Below are 17,500 nucleotides of genomic sequence, written 5' to 3'. Positions count from 1 at the left end.
CCTCCTCCTCCTCCTCTTCCTCTTCCTCTTCCTCCTCCTCCTCCTCCTTCTCCTTCTCTTCTTCTTTCGCCTCTTCCTCTTCCTCTTCCTCTTCCGACTACACTCTTGCCGCCCGCCCACAAGCTTTTTCCAGGTGACGCGGCCTGCTAGGAACATTCCGCTTCTTTGTATTGTAAAGGTTTTCGTGTCCTTCGCGCAAACAGTCTGAATAATTTTTACATTTCGGGAATGAGGCGACAGTTTTTTTTCTTTTCCTAGGTGAATTGTTTTAAATGTCACTTCTTTTTTTCTCACTAGTTTTTATGATATCTACTGCTGTCATCAATTTTTTTTTTATGAAACTTGAGTTCACAACATTTTCTGTACTGAGATATTTCGCATTTATTTAACGCTTTTTTTTTCTCACTCTCTCTCTTTTAAACTTAAGGGTAAAAGTAATTTATGATGTTTTACAATTTTTTCTAGCACATTCTTTTTTAATCGTATATTTCAAAGACACATGAAATAGGTAACTTTTTTTTCTCTTTCTTAGTTTTCACGCATAGATTTTCATCAAGACCGACTAACGTACTGCTTTACACACGTCCACCTTTACACAACATCACAGCGACGGCGAGACGAATGAGAACAGCGTAGGTAATACAGATCAACCCAGGTACTCCCAGCGGCGGCAATTAGTGTAGTGGTGGGCTTGTTTTGTGGCTCGCTCACCTGGAAGGACAGGTAATGGAGCGCCTAACTGTTTGATCACCTGCGCGCTCTTGGTCATGTGCGGAACTTCCTACAGTGTGAATGCGTACAGGTAAGTTTTGTGCGCCGGTCACCTGGAAAAAGAGTTAATTAAGGGTGTAATTCGTGTGTTTGTTACGTAAAAGTGTGTGAAGATGCTCATAGTCCCTGTCTCTGTCTGTCTCTGTCTCTCTCTCTCTCTCTCTCTCTCTCTCTCTCTCTCTCTCTCTCTCTCTCTCTCTCTCTCTCTCTCTCTCTCTCTCTCTCTCTCTCTCTCTCTCTCTCTCTCTCTCTCTCTCTCTCTCTCTCTCTCTCTCTCTCTCTCTCTCTCTCTCCTGTTTTTTATTTTCCTTTCGTTATGTCATTTATTGTTTTTCTCTCTTATATTTTCTTTCATTCTTTCTTTCCTTCTTTCTTTTCTTTTTACACACTTCCACCTGGTCACCAAATCCTCATGTCATTTATTGCTGTGTTTTCTTTCACGTATTTTTTTTCCTTTTCTTATTTTTTTCTCGTTTCAGTTTATTTTATTGCACATTTTGTTCTCATTTATCTTTTTTTTCTACCATTGCTTTAAATTTACATTTTGTCTTATTACGTAGTTTAACTTCTTTTATTTTTTCGTGTCATCTTTCTCATTCCTTCTCTGTCTGTCTGTCTGCCTCTGTCTGATTGCTCATCTATATTTTGTCAGGGTGTCTTTCTGTCTGCATTTCTGTTTATCTGTCTAATTCTTTATATGTATGTATTCCATCTCTAGTCTGCCTATCAGTTTGCTTGTCTATCTATCTAATTATTCATTTATCTCTCTCTCTCTCTCTCTCTCTCTCTCTCTCTCTCTCTCTCTCTCTCTCTCTCTCTCTCTCTCTCTCTCTCTCTCTCTCTCTCTCTCTCTCTCCTCCCTCTCCCTCCCTGTTGCACAAAATATGAATGTAAAGGAATATCACTTGCTCACGTAACATAATCAGTGCATCCTTTACACCTAACCATCAGTCCCTACCTTTTCCTCCCGTTTTCTACCCATTCTCTTTCATCTACACTCCATTCCGCCCTTTAAGATATACCTGAGAATGGGAGGAGGAGGGTAGCGGAGGAGGAGAGGGAGGGGAGGGGAGGGGAGGAGAGGGAGGGAGGGAGGTACGATAAAGGTGTTGGTGCCTGGAAGGTATAAATCTGCCAAATATATTGCTCTGTGTATCCTGACCTGTAAATCCTGTCAGTACGTTCGAGGGTGAAGAAAAAAAATGGACATGGGCAGGCTAGGAAAGGAAGTGGATAGTATATACCCGACCTGTCTCTCTCTCTCTCTCTCTCTCTCTCTCTCTCTCTCTCTCTCTCTCTCTCTCTCTCTCTCTCTCTCTCTCTCTCTCTCTCTCTCTCTCTCTCTTGTATAAATTTCAACTCCTCGTATTTTCTTGCTTTTATTTAACTTTTTTTTTTTTTTTTTTTTTTTTTTTCTTTTTTGTCGAGGGCTTGAAATGATGGTGGAAGGGGCGCGGTGCTGGAGTGTGGTATAGAGAAGTGGTTATTTGGAAGCTTATCGGGAGGAAAGAAGGGATAAAAAGAGGATGAAATAGCTGAAGATGTTGCGTCGAGTGCTGCTTGTGTGTGTGTGTGTGTGTGTGTGTGTGTGTGTGTGTGTGTGTGTGTGTGTGTGTGTGTCGTTTCCAGGTCGTAAGGTTTGGGCTGTAGTGGTTGTAGTGGTCGTTTTGTCATCCATAAGTTGCTCTAAACTCGTGTTGCTGTCCAAACTAGTACTAAATTTTGGCTTAACCCTCCATAAGCTTCGTGTTCTCCTCTCCTTCAAGGGTCGTAAGGTTTTGAGTCTTTGTGGTTCTACGTACTGTCATTTATATTATATGTTGCGTCTTACTCGTGGTGTCTTTGTCAGTTAGTCTCAAATTTCTCAGTTTTCCTTGTACTGTTTTTTTGTTTTTCTTCGTTATGGAGGTTCTCTTACATTGTCGCTATCAGTTTCTCTTGTAATATCCTTCTGAAAATCTAAAGTCTAAGTTGTACACTGGTCGAATTTCTTAACACTTGTGAATTTTATTTTGACTGCTTTTAATGGTGTGTTGTTGAGTTCATGATTTTTTTTAGAACATTTAATTTATAGATATTGGTGGTGTGTAAACTAGTATTGTGCACTGCTATAGGGAAATGTTTACAAGCAACTCACTCATTATCTAGGAGCTTTGGAAAAAAAAAAGAGTTTAAGGAAATGAATAGCCTTCCTGTGACTTCCTCTACGTTGGTTGCTACTTATGTTATCAATGTAGGCTATAAGTAACTTCCTTACATAATATTTTTCCTCCGCATCCTCCTTATCTCATATCTCACCAGGTATTTTTCTCCATATTTCAGTTGTCATCCATTATTTTCCCTTCACATTTCAACTCTGACCAAGTATTTTCCCTCCGCACCTTAGCTCTCACCCAGTATTTTCCCTCCACATCTCAGCGCACATGTCCTCCACATATTAACTCTAACCAAGTATATTTTCCCTCCACATGTCAGCTAACACCCAATATATTTTCTCCATATCTCAGCTCTCACCAGGTATTTTCGCTCCATACCTTAGATCTAACCCAGTTATTTTTTTCCTCCACATCTTAAATCTCACCCAGTTTGTTTCCCTTTTTTTTTTCTTTCCATATCTCAGCTCTCATCCAGTATTTTTTTCCATACCTCAGTTCTCACCAAGTACTTTCCCTCCATACCCAGTTTTTTCCTCCACATCTTAAATTTTACCCAGTTTTTTCCAGGCAGATCTCAGTTCCCACCTAGAGTGGTTAATGGATGTAATAGACTCAGTAATTAGGTTGTTAGGGCCGAGTCATTAGGGAGCTTTAAAAGAAGAACATTAGACAGATTTATGAATGAGGATGCTAGTGTAAATCGAAAGGTTATATTCTAAGCAGGAGCTCTCACGTGTAGGTATGATGGCTTCCTCCAGCTTCCTTCACTTTTTAGTTTTTCTTCTTATGATTATAGGATATTTCATTATTCTTTGTATTTTCTTCCGGTAAAAATTAATGATTATTTAACCCCTTCAATACTTGGACACATTTTTACCTTGAGATTTGTAAACGATTAGATAATTTTATTGACATGAGGAAAGGTGTACATGGAAGGTTAATGGCCACAGTCTTCACTATTTTAATCCCCCCCACGTAAGTTTCTGAAGCTATATAAAACCACCAAATAGTAAGCAGAATGAATATGGAAACGCGTCATGGTACTGAAGGGGTTAAGTGTACGGTAGGAGTAATACAAAAGGAGTGTAGTAGTAATGTGTATTGTTGCCGAGCTATGCAGAACGAATCCTGTATTTATTTATTCATTCAGTTTTTTTTTATATCATCGCTCTATCGTGTTTAATTTTGTAGTGTATTTTTCTATTCGTTCATTAATTTGATTTTCGTTTTATTTTAGTTAATTTTCTATATAATCTATTTCTTTTCTTTAGCCATATATACAACACACACTTATGCATTCCTTCATCCTCGCTTCATTCATACGGGTTCGGTCCATCCATCCTCATACTCATACAGTGACCACCGCGGCATCAGTGCATCCTGGTGGCGAGATGTTGACTTATAATATGCTAACAAGTAATCACTAACTGGCGATCCCACATTTAGTATTATTTTTACACTGATTTCCTGTAAATATTATGATTATAGATAGGAGTCCAGTGTTTTCCCCTGGTTTATCAGTATTCAGTGTTGGTTCCCCAGCGTCAGCGTTCGTGGCGATGAGTTTGTGTTGTGTTCCCTCCAGAGCTCCACAATCTGACCGAAATTACATGGTTATTTTAGTGCCGCTGACTCTGGTGTGGTGAAGGTTGCTGGTGAATAACGCATGGTGTGTTTCATTCCGCAGGGTGCACAGTTGATCGTGGTGAACTTGAGTGGGTTTGTTATGTTTTTTTTTTTGTTGTTGTTGCTGTTTCATATTTTTCTTCTTATTCCTGTTCATTCTTCTTATCATTATTATTATTGTTGTTGTTATTATTATTATTATTATTATTATTATTATTATTATTATTATTATTATTATTATTATTATTATTATTATTATTATTATTATTATTATTATTGTTATTTTTGTTCTTGTTCTTTTTATTATTATTGTCCTCAACATATCTACTACTACTACTACTACTACTACTACTACTACTACTACTACTACTACTACTACTACTACTACTACTACTACTACTACTACTACTACTACTACTACTACTACTACTACTACTACTACTACTACTACTACTACTACTACTACTACTACTACTACTACTACTACCACTAATACTACTACTACTCAGCAATACTGATCATCATCATCATCATCATCATCATCATCATCATCATCATCATCATCATCATCATTACTGACACCAATATTCTCTCATCGTTCCAGACTCAGAGGGTGAACAGCAATGCACACAAGATCGCAAAACCGACGAGTGTGTCAGTGTCCTACAAGCGTCCTCTCCCTCACACCCATTCGTGGGGAGCAAAGCAATAAATAGGATCAGCTCGGACACTTACTGCCGCAGGGAAGGCAACATCGTGTCCCTCGTGCCCTCCACCTGCCGTCCCTCGTAATGGATAATGTCCCCTGCGCCCTTCATCTCCCTCCTTCACACCGCCGGCCGTCTGTCAGCCTCCCCGCCCGAGCAAACACGGTATCTAGCGCTGTTCTGTTTTTATTTTCACAGCGTTGTTCTCTCCTGCATTGCTTCTCCGTGATGAAAGCGTATAGTACATTTCTGTTTTTTGAGGATGAAAACATTACTATTTTTTTGGCGGGAAAACACTTCAATTTAGGCTGGTGGAAACATTGCTACCATTTTCAGAGGTAGTCATTCCAATTTCTGGGTTGAAAGCATCACTATTCTTTTTCTATCGTTGAAAGCATTACAATTATTAATGAAAATACTTTTACTTTTTGATGAAAACGCCATTATTTTTGGGCAGATTCACTTTTTTTTTTTAGGTGAAAATATAGCTACCATTTTTTTCAGGGAAGTGAAACGCACCACACTACTATTTTCATCCCATGAGTTACACACTGGATGACATTTTGGTATTTTGGGAGAAATGGAAACCTCATTGCTTTAGAGACCAGTTAGCGTTGTCCACTCCTCGCCGCTTGGACACTTGGACAGACGGACTGGAAGCAGCTCGCACCGAATCCCTGTGTTGCCTTTCAACTAAGCAAGTTAAGCTTCAAGTTAAGCCAAAGAGCATCACCAACACTGTTCCTTCTCCTCCTTCATCTCCCTGTCGTCCTTTCCTTCCTTCCTTATCTCCTCTTTCGTCCCTTCCTTCTCTCCATCTCCCCTTCTTTCCCTTCCCTCTCTACTCCAACTGACGGATGGTTCAGGCGGCAGGTGGCACACAAGATAAGAAATGGAGAGAAGAAAGAGGAACAGAGGAACACATCAGGGAAGCACAGACAGCGGCAGAAGTATTGGTTTATGAGGTTATTTATTGGGTCTATACTATATGGCATACAGGGAGAGGAATAGGACAACAGAGGGGGAGGAGAGAGGGAAAGAAAGCGTCACCCGGCCCGCCACAGTTGTATTCAAGCGCCTAAGGTGGACGGACGCTGGCTGGCGGATATGAGGCAGTGGCGCGTCCATTAAGGTCTCTTCCCTTACTTTTGATGTGCGTTATGGTTGTGTTTCCTCCGCGGGGCCCGAGTGAGACAGGTAGCGGAGATTAAAAGAGAGAGAGAGAGAGAGAGAGAGAGAGAGAGAGAGAGTGTGTGTGTGTTTTGAAGAGTGAGTTTTTCTTTTAAGACTAGCATTCGTACATCACGTGACGCCATGTGCTGGTCTCTTATCCCAGTCACTCTCTCTCTCTCTCTCTCTCTCTCTCTCTCTCTCTCTCTCTCTCTCTCTCTCTCTCTCTCTCTCTCTCTCTCTCTCTCTCTCTCTCTCTCTCTCTCTCTCTCTCTCTCTCTCTCTCTCTCTCTCTCTCTCTCTCTCTCTCTCTCTCTCTCTCTCTCTCTCTCTCTCTCTCTCTCTCTCTCTCTCTCTCTCCATCATCCCAGTCTCCCTGCTTCATCACCTTTCTCACTGCAGCGTTCACTCTTTCCCCTCATGCCTCACTTTTCATGTTTAAATTACCTTCATCACTCACTCTTTTTCCCATTTTCCCAATATTTTTTTCTTCGCTCTCCTGCATCTTAGTATTCTTTCTATCATGAGCAATTTCAGTCTTTACTCCTTTACTTTTATCATTGCCTCTTTACTTTCCCTCTCCCTCTCGTCATCCACTTGCTTCCTCCTCTCTTTTACCCTTTTCCCTCCTCTTTCTTCTCTCTCTTTTAACTTTTTCTCATCCTTCGTAGCTCCCATAGGGCTAAAGGTCATTCTGTCAGACTTCCCTAAACAGTTCTTTATTACATATTTATAGCTCGCAGTTTGTGTAAGTCTTAATGTCAGACGAATCCTTCATTTATTATTTTCTCGTATTACTTTTTCCACAGTGTAATATGGGATAAGTTTAAGCCATTTTGTTGTTATTACATAGGTAGACTCCATTTTTCATAATCTTCTTTGGGAGATTTTTTTGTTCAACCTGCTGTCATCCTTTCATAATGTCAGAGAAACTTAAACGTTTGTGTACTTAATTTCAAGAGTATATTTGCTACGTGTTGTCAGAGTAGTATTTTTTTTTCCAACATGTTTTCTGTGGAGGTATTTTAATTAATTCTACAGCAGAAGAGGCAAAGGGGGACGTCTTCTAAATTTCCATGCAGTAAATGGGTAAAGGTAATTCTCCTGCTGTCAGATTTTCAGGGATACATTCTGCAGCAAATTATTGTGTCCTGGGGGAGCTGAATCCATTTTGGTCAAGCTGGTTTAGTTGGCTTGCTCAGGGTACGAAAGGTTTTGCTCTGTTGCTGAAAGGTTCATGGTTCAGACCGGAATACAATCTGTTCGTGGTTCAGGTTTTTCTATGAGTGACTTATGGGAATGTGATGCTTAAAGTGAGACTACATTTGGCTTCCTTTGCTTTCATAAGATCCATATAGAAAGAAGTCCTGTTTGTTAACCTTTTTGTTTTATTTACTAAATCTTTAACATATACAGCGGTTGCATTTTGTCTTCCCTTTGGTGCAGTATATGTAAAAAAAAATCATAGGTAAATGCACAGAAAAGAGAATTTTTTTTTTTTTTTTTTTTTGCAAGACGGGAAGCTGACCAAGGGCAACAAAAAAAAAAAAAAGGCCCACTTGACTGCCAGTTCTCTTAAAGATAACAAGAGTTAGCCAAAAGTCTGGCGATGTTTAATGTTTCACCTTTAAATTTTACAATAAAAGATGCATGTAATTAAAACTCAAAATGTCTCAATGTAATTTTTTTTTCTTTCTTTACTTTCTATTCTCTTTGTGTGTTCCACTATCGACCAAAATCATAAAACTTCCCGCGCCGCGTTGCCTCTAGGACCAAAGTTAATGTAGAAGAGCCATTCTGTCTGCTGCCCTCCGTTTTCCTGCTTATTGGCTGTGTTTGGAGGTGCTTCTCTCTCTTGTTTCCAATTGTGCTTCGGCTGGCAACAAAACGTGTATGTGTGTGTGTGTGTGTGTGTGTGTGTGTGTGTGTGTGTGTGTGTGTGTGTGTGTGTGTGTGTGTGTGTGTGTGTGTGTGTGTGTGTGTGTGTGTGTGTGTGTGTGTGTGTGTTGTTGTTTCTCCACTCGTTACATCGGCCTAGGGTTGTCTGTGAGTGGCGCAGGTGCAAAATTTTCGCTTTACAATTATTAGGGAAGAGAAAAGATAACAGGTGAAGATGTGGATGGGATGTGGATGTGGAGGGAACAACACATTATTTAGTGGAGGGAAGGAGGCACGACTATGGTAACAGGAAGGAGGGTTGAGTACACTTGAAGGGCGGAGGGTTCGGATGGATCAAGGAGGAGGATTGGAGGAGGCTACTATTGAAGGGGAGAGAAAGGATTAGGGTATTCGAGAGGAGGAAGGGAAGTGAAGGCAAGCCGGTCAGTTGGTGTTGTTTAGGGGACCTGGAGACAAAGGTTATATATTTTTTTTATTGTAGTTTTTATAGTCTGTACACGTTCCGTATTTTACCTGGTTTTAAAATTGCAGTTCTATGCATTCAGAAAATTACCAGCAAAGCGTTTTATTTTCTATTTTGTTTTATTTATCATTTATTTATTTATTTTTTGGCCGTTCTTTGATGTGGAAAGCCTAAAAATTTGCATGGCGTTATTTCTACAATCCAGCATATTACACACACAAAAGTCGTATATGTATGTATGTATGTATATCTTTTTTTTTTTTCCCTTTTTTCTGGTACTCTTACACTACACTCCTACTTACACTACATAGTTCTCCATTACGAATCATCATTTCACACACGCCTTTACATCCTCGGCTCTCCCTTCTACTATTATCCTCTTCTCACGCACAGTAATCCTAAGTAACCCGCGTTCTCAACTGCTTGCCTTGAAGATTATCATTAATATTAACCCTTTCAGTACTGGGGCGCATTTTTACCATGGGTTTGGGTATGATTAGACGATTTTATTGACATTACGAAGGGTCTATGGAGGTCAGAAGATTAATGGTCCAGTCTTCACTATTTCCATCCGCACATAAGTTTCTGAAGCTTCATATAGTCACCAAATAGTAAGCAAAATTAATATGAAAACACGGCATGATACTGAAGGGGTTAAGGAAGAGGAGGGAAAAAAGAACAGGGAGTTAATCTTTGCTTGATCTTCAGGTGGTACTTTAACTGCTGCGACACCAAAATTCATTCACTCATTCAGTTTCTCAGTCAGTCAATCATCTGGAATTGCAAAAAAAAGTACTGTTACATTTCCACCACTACCATCAAAGAATTACTCCTTCAGTTAGTCAGTCAATCAGTCGTCTCTGGAATTATAAAAAGCACCTTTATATTTCCTCGAGTACCATCAAAGAATTACTCCAGTTAGTCAGTCATTCAGTCAATCAGTCATCTCTGGAATTATAAAAACCACCCTTATATTTCCTCGAGTACCATCAAACAATTACTCCAGTTACTCAGTCATTCACTCACTCCTCTAAAATTATAAAAGAAGTAACATTTATATTTCCCTTGCTAGCATCTGAGAATGGACGCAACATACCTATCTATTCCACACAGAACGTACGAGGGAAATTGGAGCGAGAATAGAATGAAAACCAGAAAGATAATGCTGAAGAGATTGAGGAAATGGATACGTGAACAGTGGAGCTTATATTCCCTGGCGGGCATGAAGACGCAGGGCTGAATGTTGTCTCCCTGGGGATCTGGAAAGCACGTCCTGGAGAGCCTTGCAGTTTGATGGAGGAAAAGAAAGTGAAGGAGAAAGGAAGGGAGAGAGGGAGTGAAAGTAATGAAAGGAAGAAGTTAGTAAGAAGATTCATTCCATTACACTATTTCTACTTTTTTCTTTATTCATAGAAAATGTAAAATGTGTCACTATAATCTTCATTTTTATTTTCAGTCTATTGTTGATATGATGGTTTATCTATTATATAGGTTTGTTTTGTTTTTTCCCGTACGTTTTTTTCTTTATTTTCATTTGCTTGTTACAGTATTTTTGTGACTGTCAGCCTGCTTGTTTCAACTCTTTCCCTCCCTCTGTGACCCTTTTTCCTCCTCAGTCAGTTTGTTTCTGGTTTCGTCTCGCAGTTGTTATTGCATTTTTCTGTCTTTTGATGTTTACTTTTCAGTCAGTCTGCTTCCTTTTTCGCATTTTTAGTCCTTGCCTATTTTTACTTTTTCAAATGTTTTCACCGCTTTAACTTTTACCAAGCTTTCTTTTGTAGTCTGCGTATTTGTGATTTTTAGCTTATCTATAACTTTTTCTACACCCAATCAATCTATTCTCTCTCTCTCTCTCTCTCTCTCTCTCTCTCTCTCTCTCTCTCTCTCTCTCTCTCTCTCTCTCTCTCTCTCTAACCCCTTGACTTCTTTCAATATTTATCTATCACTTTATCTTATCTCTTTGTTTCCTTTGTGGCATGTAGCTCCTCTGAATTGCTCTCGTGTTATAGAAAGCGTTTGGTGACGAAAAGCAGCTCTATTATCTCTGAGCAGGAGGTGAGAGGCTTATCGGCTTTCCTTGCACATTATTATGAAGCGATGGACAAAGGAGCAAAGAAAAAAAAGGAAGGATGACACTTAATAAGAATGATAATGATGATGTCGGCAGTTACTATAATGCACGAAATGAACTGAAGGGAGAAAGAAAGGGAGGAAGGAAGGAAGGAAGGAAATTTATTGGTATTTATTTTGCTATGAAATGAGAAGTAAAGAGGAAACAGAAAAGATGACAATGGTGATGATGGTAGTTACTTTAATGCACGAGATGAACTCAAGGAAGGAAGGAAGGAAGGAAGGAAGGAGGGAGAAATGTGATTGGTATTCTTTTCAAACAGGTAATTAAGCAGCACTCATTATTTCTCGATGAGGTGCTAACGAGGTCGTGAGGTGGCCATTAAAGGCGCCTAACAAGCCTCCTGAAGGTGCGGGAGTCTTAACCTGATGATGGCAATTGTGTTACTCCCTCACTCAACGCTCTCCTCCTCTCTTCTCCGTCCTCCTTCTCCCATTCCTCCTCGCTGTGTTCTCCTCTATTCTCTCCTTCCCTCACTGCACAGTTCCTAACGCGCCAAGTTCTCTGTTTGCCAACTCTCCAATGCGTAGTTTCTCACTGGTCGGGTCTCTGTAGTTCAATTCTTCATTCTGCTTACTAATAGGCGATTTTATTCAGCTTCAGAAACTTATGTGAGTGATTAGAATAGTGAAGAATATGTACATTAATCTTCTAACCTCCATAGACTCTTCCTAATGTCAATAAAATCTTCTAATCATACTCAAACTCTCAGTAAAAAATGCATTCTAGTACTGAAGAGATTATGGGGCTAGTTCTCACAATTCTTCGCCTTTGTTTCGCGATGGACAACTTTTTTCGCATGCCTTAATTAAAAAAAAAAAAAGCAAAAATGAATGATATAAAACAAGTCTGCAGAAAGCCTATCCCTGGAGAAAAATATCAAAATAAGTCAGACTGTCGCTGTTGAGGAAAAAGAAAAATATTGCTCAGGAAAAGGAAAACCTGTCGTCGCTGCATTGAAAATTTTGTCACGGAAAAAGTAGTTTGACGAAAAAAAAACCTCTCTGCATTTGGTACGAGTTGATTGAAGGGGTTAGCTGTTTGTTGATGTGTACCGTTGTGTTTTATTGTGGTATAGTTTTTACTGAAGTACAACTGTCTTCTTTTTTTCTTTTTTTTTTCCTCTTCCTTCTCTTCCTCCTCCTTCTTGTTCTTGTTCTTCTTGTTCTTCTTGTTCTTGTTGTCCTTGTTCTTGTTCTTGTTGTCGTTCTTGTTGTCGTTCTTGTTGTCCTTGTTCTTGTTCTTCTTGTTCTTGTTGTTGTTGTTCTTCTTCTTCTTCTGTACTACTCCTCCTGTTGTAATATATTTCCTCCTCTTCTCATCTTTCACACTGCACTTATCCTCTTCCCCACACGTCCGCTTCGCTTCTTATTCTGTCCATTTGTCTACTTCTTTTTTCGTCTCCTTTCTTGTTCGTGTTAACCTATCTCTCTCTCTCTCTCTCTCTCTCTCTCTCTCTCTCTCTCTCTCTCTCTCTCTCTCTCTCTCTCTCTCTCTCTCTCTCTCTCTCTCTCTCTCTCTCTCTCTCTCTCTCTCTCTCTCTCTCTCTCTCTCTCTCTCTCTCTCTCTCTCTCTCTCTCTCTCTCTCTCTCTCTCTCTCTCTCTCTGTATATATATATATATATATTTGCCTCCAACACACTTTCATTTTTGCTTTCTTTAATTTTTTTCAACCCTTTCCTCCTCATCCTTTCCCTTCAACTCTTTGTCTTATTTTTTTTTTCGCCTTCCGTGTTCCCTTTTATACTTTGTGTCTTTCTTTAAGTCTTTGGAATATTCTTTTTATAATCTCGCTTTATTTTTTGTTTCTATTATTATTTTCTTGTTTGGTCGCCATTGTGATTTCCCTTTGATCCTTTAGTTTCCCTCTTTTAAACTTTTATTAGCATTCCATTCTTCGGGATCGTCGGCCTTCTTGACATTTTTTTTTCTGGTTTTTTAATTCTTTTTTGTATTCTTTTTTTTTTTATTTAGTTTTTCATAACTTCCTCTAAAGCTCTTAGTTCACTTCACTTCTGCTTCCTGTTTTTTGTGCCTTCTTTCCTTTCGTCCTTCGTTCCTTCGTTTGTTCCATCTTTTTTTTATTTTTTTTTATTTACGTTTATTCAACAATTTTTTTTCTCTTCCTTTTCTTCACCGTCATCGTCATCGTCATCGTCGTTATCGTCGTTGAAATTAATTTTCAATTTCCCCTTTCGAACTCTATAATTCTCTTTCTATTTTGCTGCCTGCATCTCCTCCTCCTCCTCCTCCTCCTCCTCCTCCTCCTCCTCCTCCTCCTCCTCCTCCTCCTCCTCCTCCTCCTCCTTCCCAGGACTGATATTAATTATAAAACTTTTCACTGCTCGTGTGACTCATTAACTTTCTCTCCTGAAAAGTGTTAATTGACCCAAATTACCCAATCTCAGGTCAATTACCCATCGATGGACTGAGACGATCAAATGTTTGACCGAAAGTTGTCACTATTCTTTTTTCGAAACGTTCTCTAATTAACCACTTTCTTTTTCAGCCATCCTGTTCAGGAAATGAAATTAGAATTCTATAAGGAAGTCTTTGCTAATTTTGTCGTATTTGTTTATATTTTTTGTAAGTAAAGTCTGTTACAGTTTTTTGTAATTTTGTGGATGACTATAATGTGTTTTGCTATATCGAATATAGTTGTTTTAGTATCCAGCATCGTGCGTAAATGAAAGTAATGTTGTGAGAAAATAGAACATGCAGTTGCGTTATTTCTACTCCTGTATCTGTGTCTATAACGGAGAATGAAAAAAAAAAAAACGTTACAGTAAGAATCATAACTTATTCCTGAGATTTGTGCATGACAGTCACCTCTCATTTTGCCTAATGTATTCTATTGTTGTATACTTGGCCTCAGAGTGTCCTTGCACGTTCAAATACCTTTCAACACCTGAATTACTGAGAACCTTGTAATCATAATTCTACATCAAGAGTTTGGAAATACCTTTTAATTCTAACAGTATCTACTCCCTAAGTCAGCAAGGCTAGTGAGGCTATATTTTAAGTATCTATTGCCTGTTATCTATGTCTTATTTTGCATCAAGATCAACAAGGACTTCATGCTACACTGCCAATACTGGATCTTATCATATCTTTTGGGTCTTCCTACATCCCTTTATTTTCCTTCTTCTGCAGCAACACTGAGGCTTCTTCAGGCTGCTGCTGCTTCTCCTCATCAAATCTGTCTGGGAAAATGTGTCTTTCGTAATGAGAAGTTGCATCATCAAGCATTTTTTTCCTCTCATCCATTATCTGACGCTGCAGTTGTAAATATTGTCTCCGCGTTCCGTTGTATTATGTTGATATTTTCGTTGCTCGTTTTAAAATGTTTGTGTGGCGCGTTTTTGTGCACATTTGTTTCCCTCCAGCTTGTGCAAACTTTTAATAATGGCTTGCTGTGTTGTTTCATACTTTTCAGTAATTGTTTACATTTTCATTGTTGTGCTTTTTTTTTTCTTTTACGAATGGAGTGTTTGTGTTATGGCCAGAATCTTAATTATTCTGCTAATTTTCGTTGCTGCTGTTGTTGTTGTGGATAATTATTATTATTATTATTGTTATTATTATTATTATTATTATTATTATTATTATTATTATTATTATTATTATCATCATCATCATCGTTATTGCCGCTGCTGCTGCTAAAACAATACCAATAAAAGAATGCCCATAACAGCAATCATAGCCGGTAATTACACGGTAGAAATGGCCGGTCAAGAGTCATTTATCGCTTACTACCTCTCAGTACATACGTCCTCTTGGGAACACTCGCCACTCCTGTACACCGCTTACCTCTCATTTACATAGACGTAATTAATGGCATTCACTTCGTTCAGGTCCGTAAAGTAACAACAGGTCCGTAAAGTAACAACGTGTGTGTGTGTATGTTTCACTGTTTGATCTGCTGCAGTCTCTGACGAGACAGCCAGACGTTACCCTACGGAACGAGCTCAGAGCTCATTATTTCCGATCTTCGGATAGGCCTGAGACCAGGCACACACCACACACCGGGACAACAAGGTCACAACTCCTCGATTTACATCCCGTACCTACTCACTGCTAGGTGAACAGGGGCTACACGTGAAAGGAGACACACCCAAATATCTCCATCCGGCCGGGGAATCGAACTCCGGTCCTCTGGCTTGTGAAGCCAGCGCTCTAACCACTGAGCTACCGGGTGTGTGTGTGTGTGTGTGTGTGTGTGTGTGTGTGTGTGTGTGTGTGTGTGTGTGTGTGTGTGTGTGTGTGTGTGTGTCTGCAGGGACAGGTTAGGGGAGTATACATGACCAGGAATATGAGACTCAAGGGACACTAATGGTTTTTTTCACCTTCAGGAAACGCTGATCTTCGTTCCCATTATTTGAGTGACCACTTTCTCCTATCCGTCTTCCATTTTTCCCCTCCTGTTAGTTTATAGGCATATTTTTTTTCTTTTTTGCAGTTCCCCTTTTTTGTACATCATATTTCCAGTTTTTTCATTTTTTTATATTTCTTTAGTTATTTTCCTCCCTGTTTTATTTTTCCCTCCACTTTCTTACAGTACTGTACATATTTCATAGTTTTTTTCTATTTTTTTTCATTTATTCCTTATTTCCGTTATGGACGCAATCCTTCCATTTATCACGAATTTATTTTCACACTATCCTATGGTTCTACGTCCACTTTCCTCTCTCGCTGCTTCCATTATTCTCCTGCCTTGCTTGCTTCTCTTTTTCTTCCCTTCCTCTTACTTTCATTTCGCCTCATTAACCTCATTTCAGAAAAAAATAGATAAAAGCTTTTAGTGTAAGGACTGAGAGTGCTTGAAGCTGTTAAGGAGAAGAGAGAGAGAGAGAGAGACATTCCATATAACATCATCTCATACCAATCTTTTTCTCATCCTCACTTTTGAAATTCATTCCACCTTTTCCTTCCCTTCCTTCCCTTGTTGAATTCTTCCCCTTCAGTCTCTCCTCACTCCCGTGTTTGCATAATCATCCCCTTAGCCATTTATTCCGTGCAGGTGACCAGTAATGCAACACACCTGTCATGGCTGGTTCGTGCCTTATCCTCCCAATTCATCACTGAGGGTGGGGAAGAGCGTCTGACAGCGGTGCGGCAAGAGAAATGACACATACTACTGCAAGATCTGCCCGGAGTTTGTCTTTCTTTCGTCTTACAATTGGTGGCAGCCGGAGGAAAGTTGGAATGTTTGTAGGTGAAAGGGAACGGAGGAAAGGAGGCATAAAAGAAGTGTGGCAGTGAGAAAGGAGGGAAAGTTTGTAGTGTGGAACGAGTTTGGTTTATAGCGGGGGGAAGTTTAAACTCGTACAGGGAAGAAGCGAATGTTTGGTTGGTGTTTGGGCGGTGCGTTCACAGGGAAAGGGCAAGGCGTGATGGAAGAGGATAAGGGTTGAGAGAGAGAGAGAGAGAGAGAGAGAGAGAGAGAGAGAGAGAGTGTGTGTGAGTATGAGTGTGAGTGTGAGTGTGTGAGTGTGAGTGTGTGACATTTCTTCCTCTCCATTTCTTCGTCTCTTTTTCTCCTTCCCTATCGCCACGACGTTCCTCTTACCTCATTCTGTTCTTTTTTTTTCTTCTCTTTCCCCTTCGTTGAATTTATAGCAGTTTTGGTGTTTCGTCTCTCACCTGTCCATCTTTTCCCCTCGTCTTCCCCTAACTTCTTCCCTTCCATCTACGTTCTTTTTAGGTTTCCTCCCCTCTGTCTCTCTCATTTCTCATCCTCTTCTTCTCTCCTTTATCTCTCGTTTTCTTTTTCATCTTGATTATTCACCTCTTTCCTTTCTGATTCTTGATTCCTCTCCCTTATCTCTTCTTCTTTCTTTCCACATGTGCATTCCTTTTTGACATTTCTTACCGTATCTCGACTTTTTGGTTTCCTCTTCTCCCTCTCTTCTTCTTTTCGTTTATTAAGTTTTCTCATTCTTCTCTCTCTCTCTCTCTCTCTCTCTCTCTCTCTCTCTCTCTCTCTCTCTCTCTCTCTCTCTCTCTCTCTTCTTCTTCTTCTTCTTCTTCTTCTTCTTCTTCTTCTTCTTCTTCTTCTTCTTCTTCTTCTTCTTCTTCTTCTTCTTCTTCTTCTTCTTCTTCTTCTTCTTCTTCTTCTTCTTCTTCTTCTTCTTCTTCTTCTTCTTCTTCTTCTTCTTCTTCTTCTTCTTCTTCTTCTTCTTCTTCTTCTTCTTCTTCTTCTTCTTCTTCTTCTTCTTCTTCTTCTTCTTCTTCTTCTTCTTCTTCTTCTTCTTCTTCTTCTTCTTCTTCTTCTTCTTCTTCTTCTTCTTCTTCTTCTTCTTCTTCTTCTTCTTCTTCTTCTTCTTCTTCTTCTTCTTCTTCTTCTTCTTCTTCTTCTTCTTCTTCTTCTTCTTCTTCTTCTTCTTCTTCTTCTTCTTCTTCTTCTTCTTCTTCTTCTTCTTCTTCTTCTTCTTCTTCTTCTTCTTCTTCTTCTTCTTCTTCTTCTTCTTCTTCTTCTTCTTCTTCTTCTTCTTCTTCTTCTTCTTCTTCTTCTTCTTCTTCTTCTTCTTCTTCTTCTTCTTCTTCTTCTTCTTCTTCTTCTTCTTCTTCTTCTTCT

General features: G+C 39.4%; 2 protein-coding genes and 1 long non-coding RNA gene across 5 annotated transcripts in view; 2 read left to right on the top strand and 1 right to left on the bottom strand.

The window, feature by feature from the left end:
- The window catches only part of LOC123519876, a 66,291-nt gene extending 49,924 nt beyond the window's left edge, over positions 1-16,367 (top strand). Inside the window, exons 2-3 of one of the 2 annotated variants that reach the window (XR_006679118.1) lie at positions 5,158-5,425; positions 15,944-16,367. This is a non-coding gene — a long non-coding RNA (uncharacterized LOC123519876). Of the gene's footprint in view, positions 1-5,157; positions 5,426-5,764; positions 6,059-15,943 lie in introns of those variants that run through there. The other variant, XR_006679119.1, reaches the window with a different exon arrangement.
- Positions 1-17,500, bottom strand: part of LOC123519875 (Kv channel-interacting protein 1-like) — a 194,641-nt gene that overhangs the window by 43,475 nt on the left and 133,666 nt on the right. The window lies entirely within an intron of this gene.
- The window catches only part of LOC123519705 (uncharacterized protein DDB_G0271670-like), a gene marked incomplete at its 5' end in the record, with an annotated part of 152,057 nt that continues 151,490 nt past the window's right edge, over positions 16,934-17,500 (top strand). Inside the window, one exon of the mRNA XM_045281206.1 lies at positions 16,934-17,500. This exon is cut by the window's right edge and continues 24 nt beyond it. Coding sequence (XP_045137141.1) covers positions 16,934-17,500 — 567 coding nt within the window.

Source organism: Portunus trituberculatus, chromosome 46, assembly GCF_017591435.1.
Source record: "Portunus trituberculatus isolate SZX2019 chromosome 46, ASM1759143v1, whole genome shotgun sequence".
In the NCBI taxonomy this organism is placed as follows: Eukaryota; Metazoa; Arthropoda; class Malacostraca; order Decapoda; family Portunidae; genus Portunus; species Portunus trituberculatus.
Note: the sequence above shows the minus strand (reverse complement) of the source record. Positions and strands in the feature narration are given on the sequence as shown.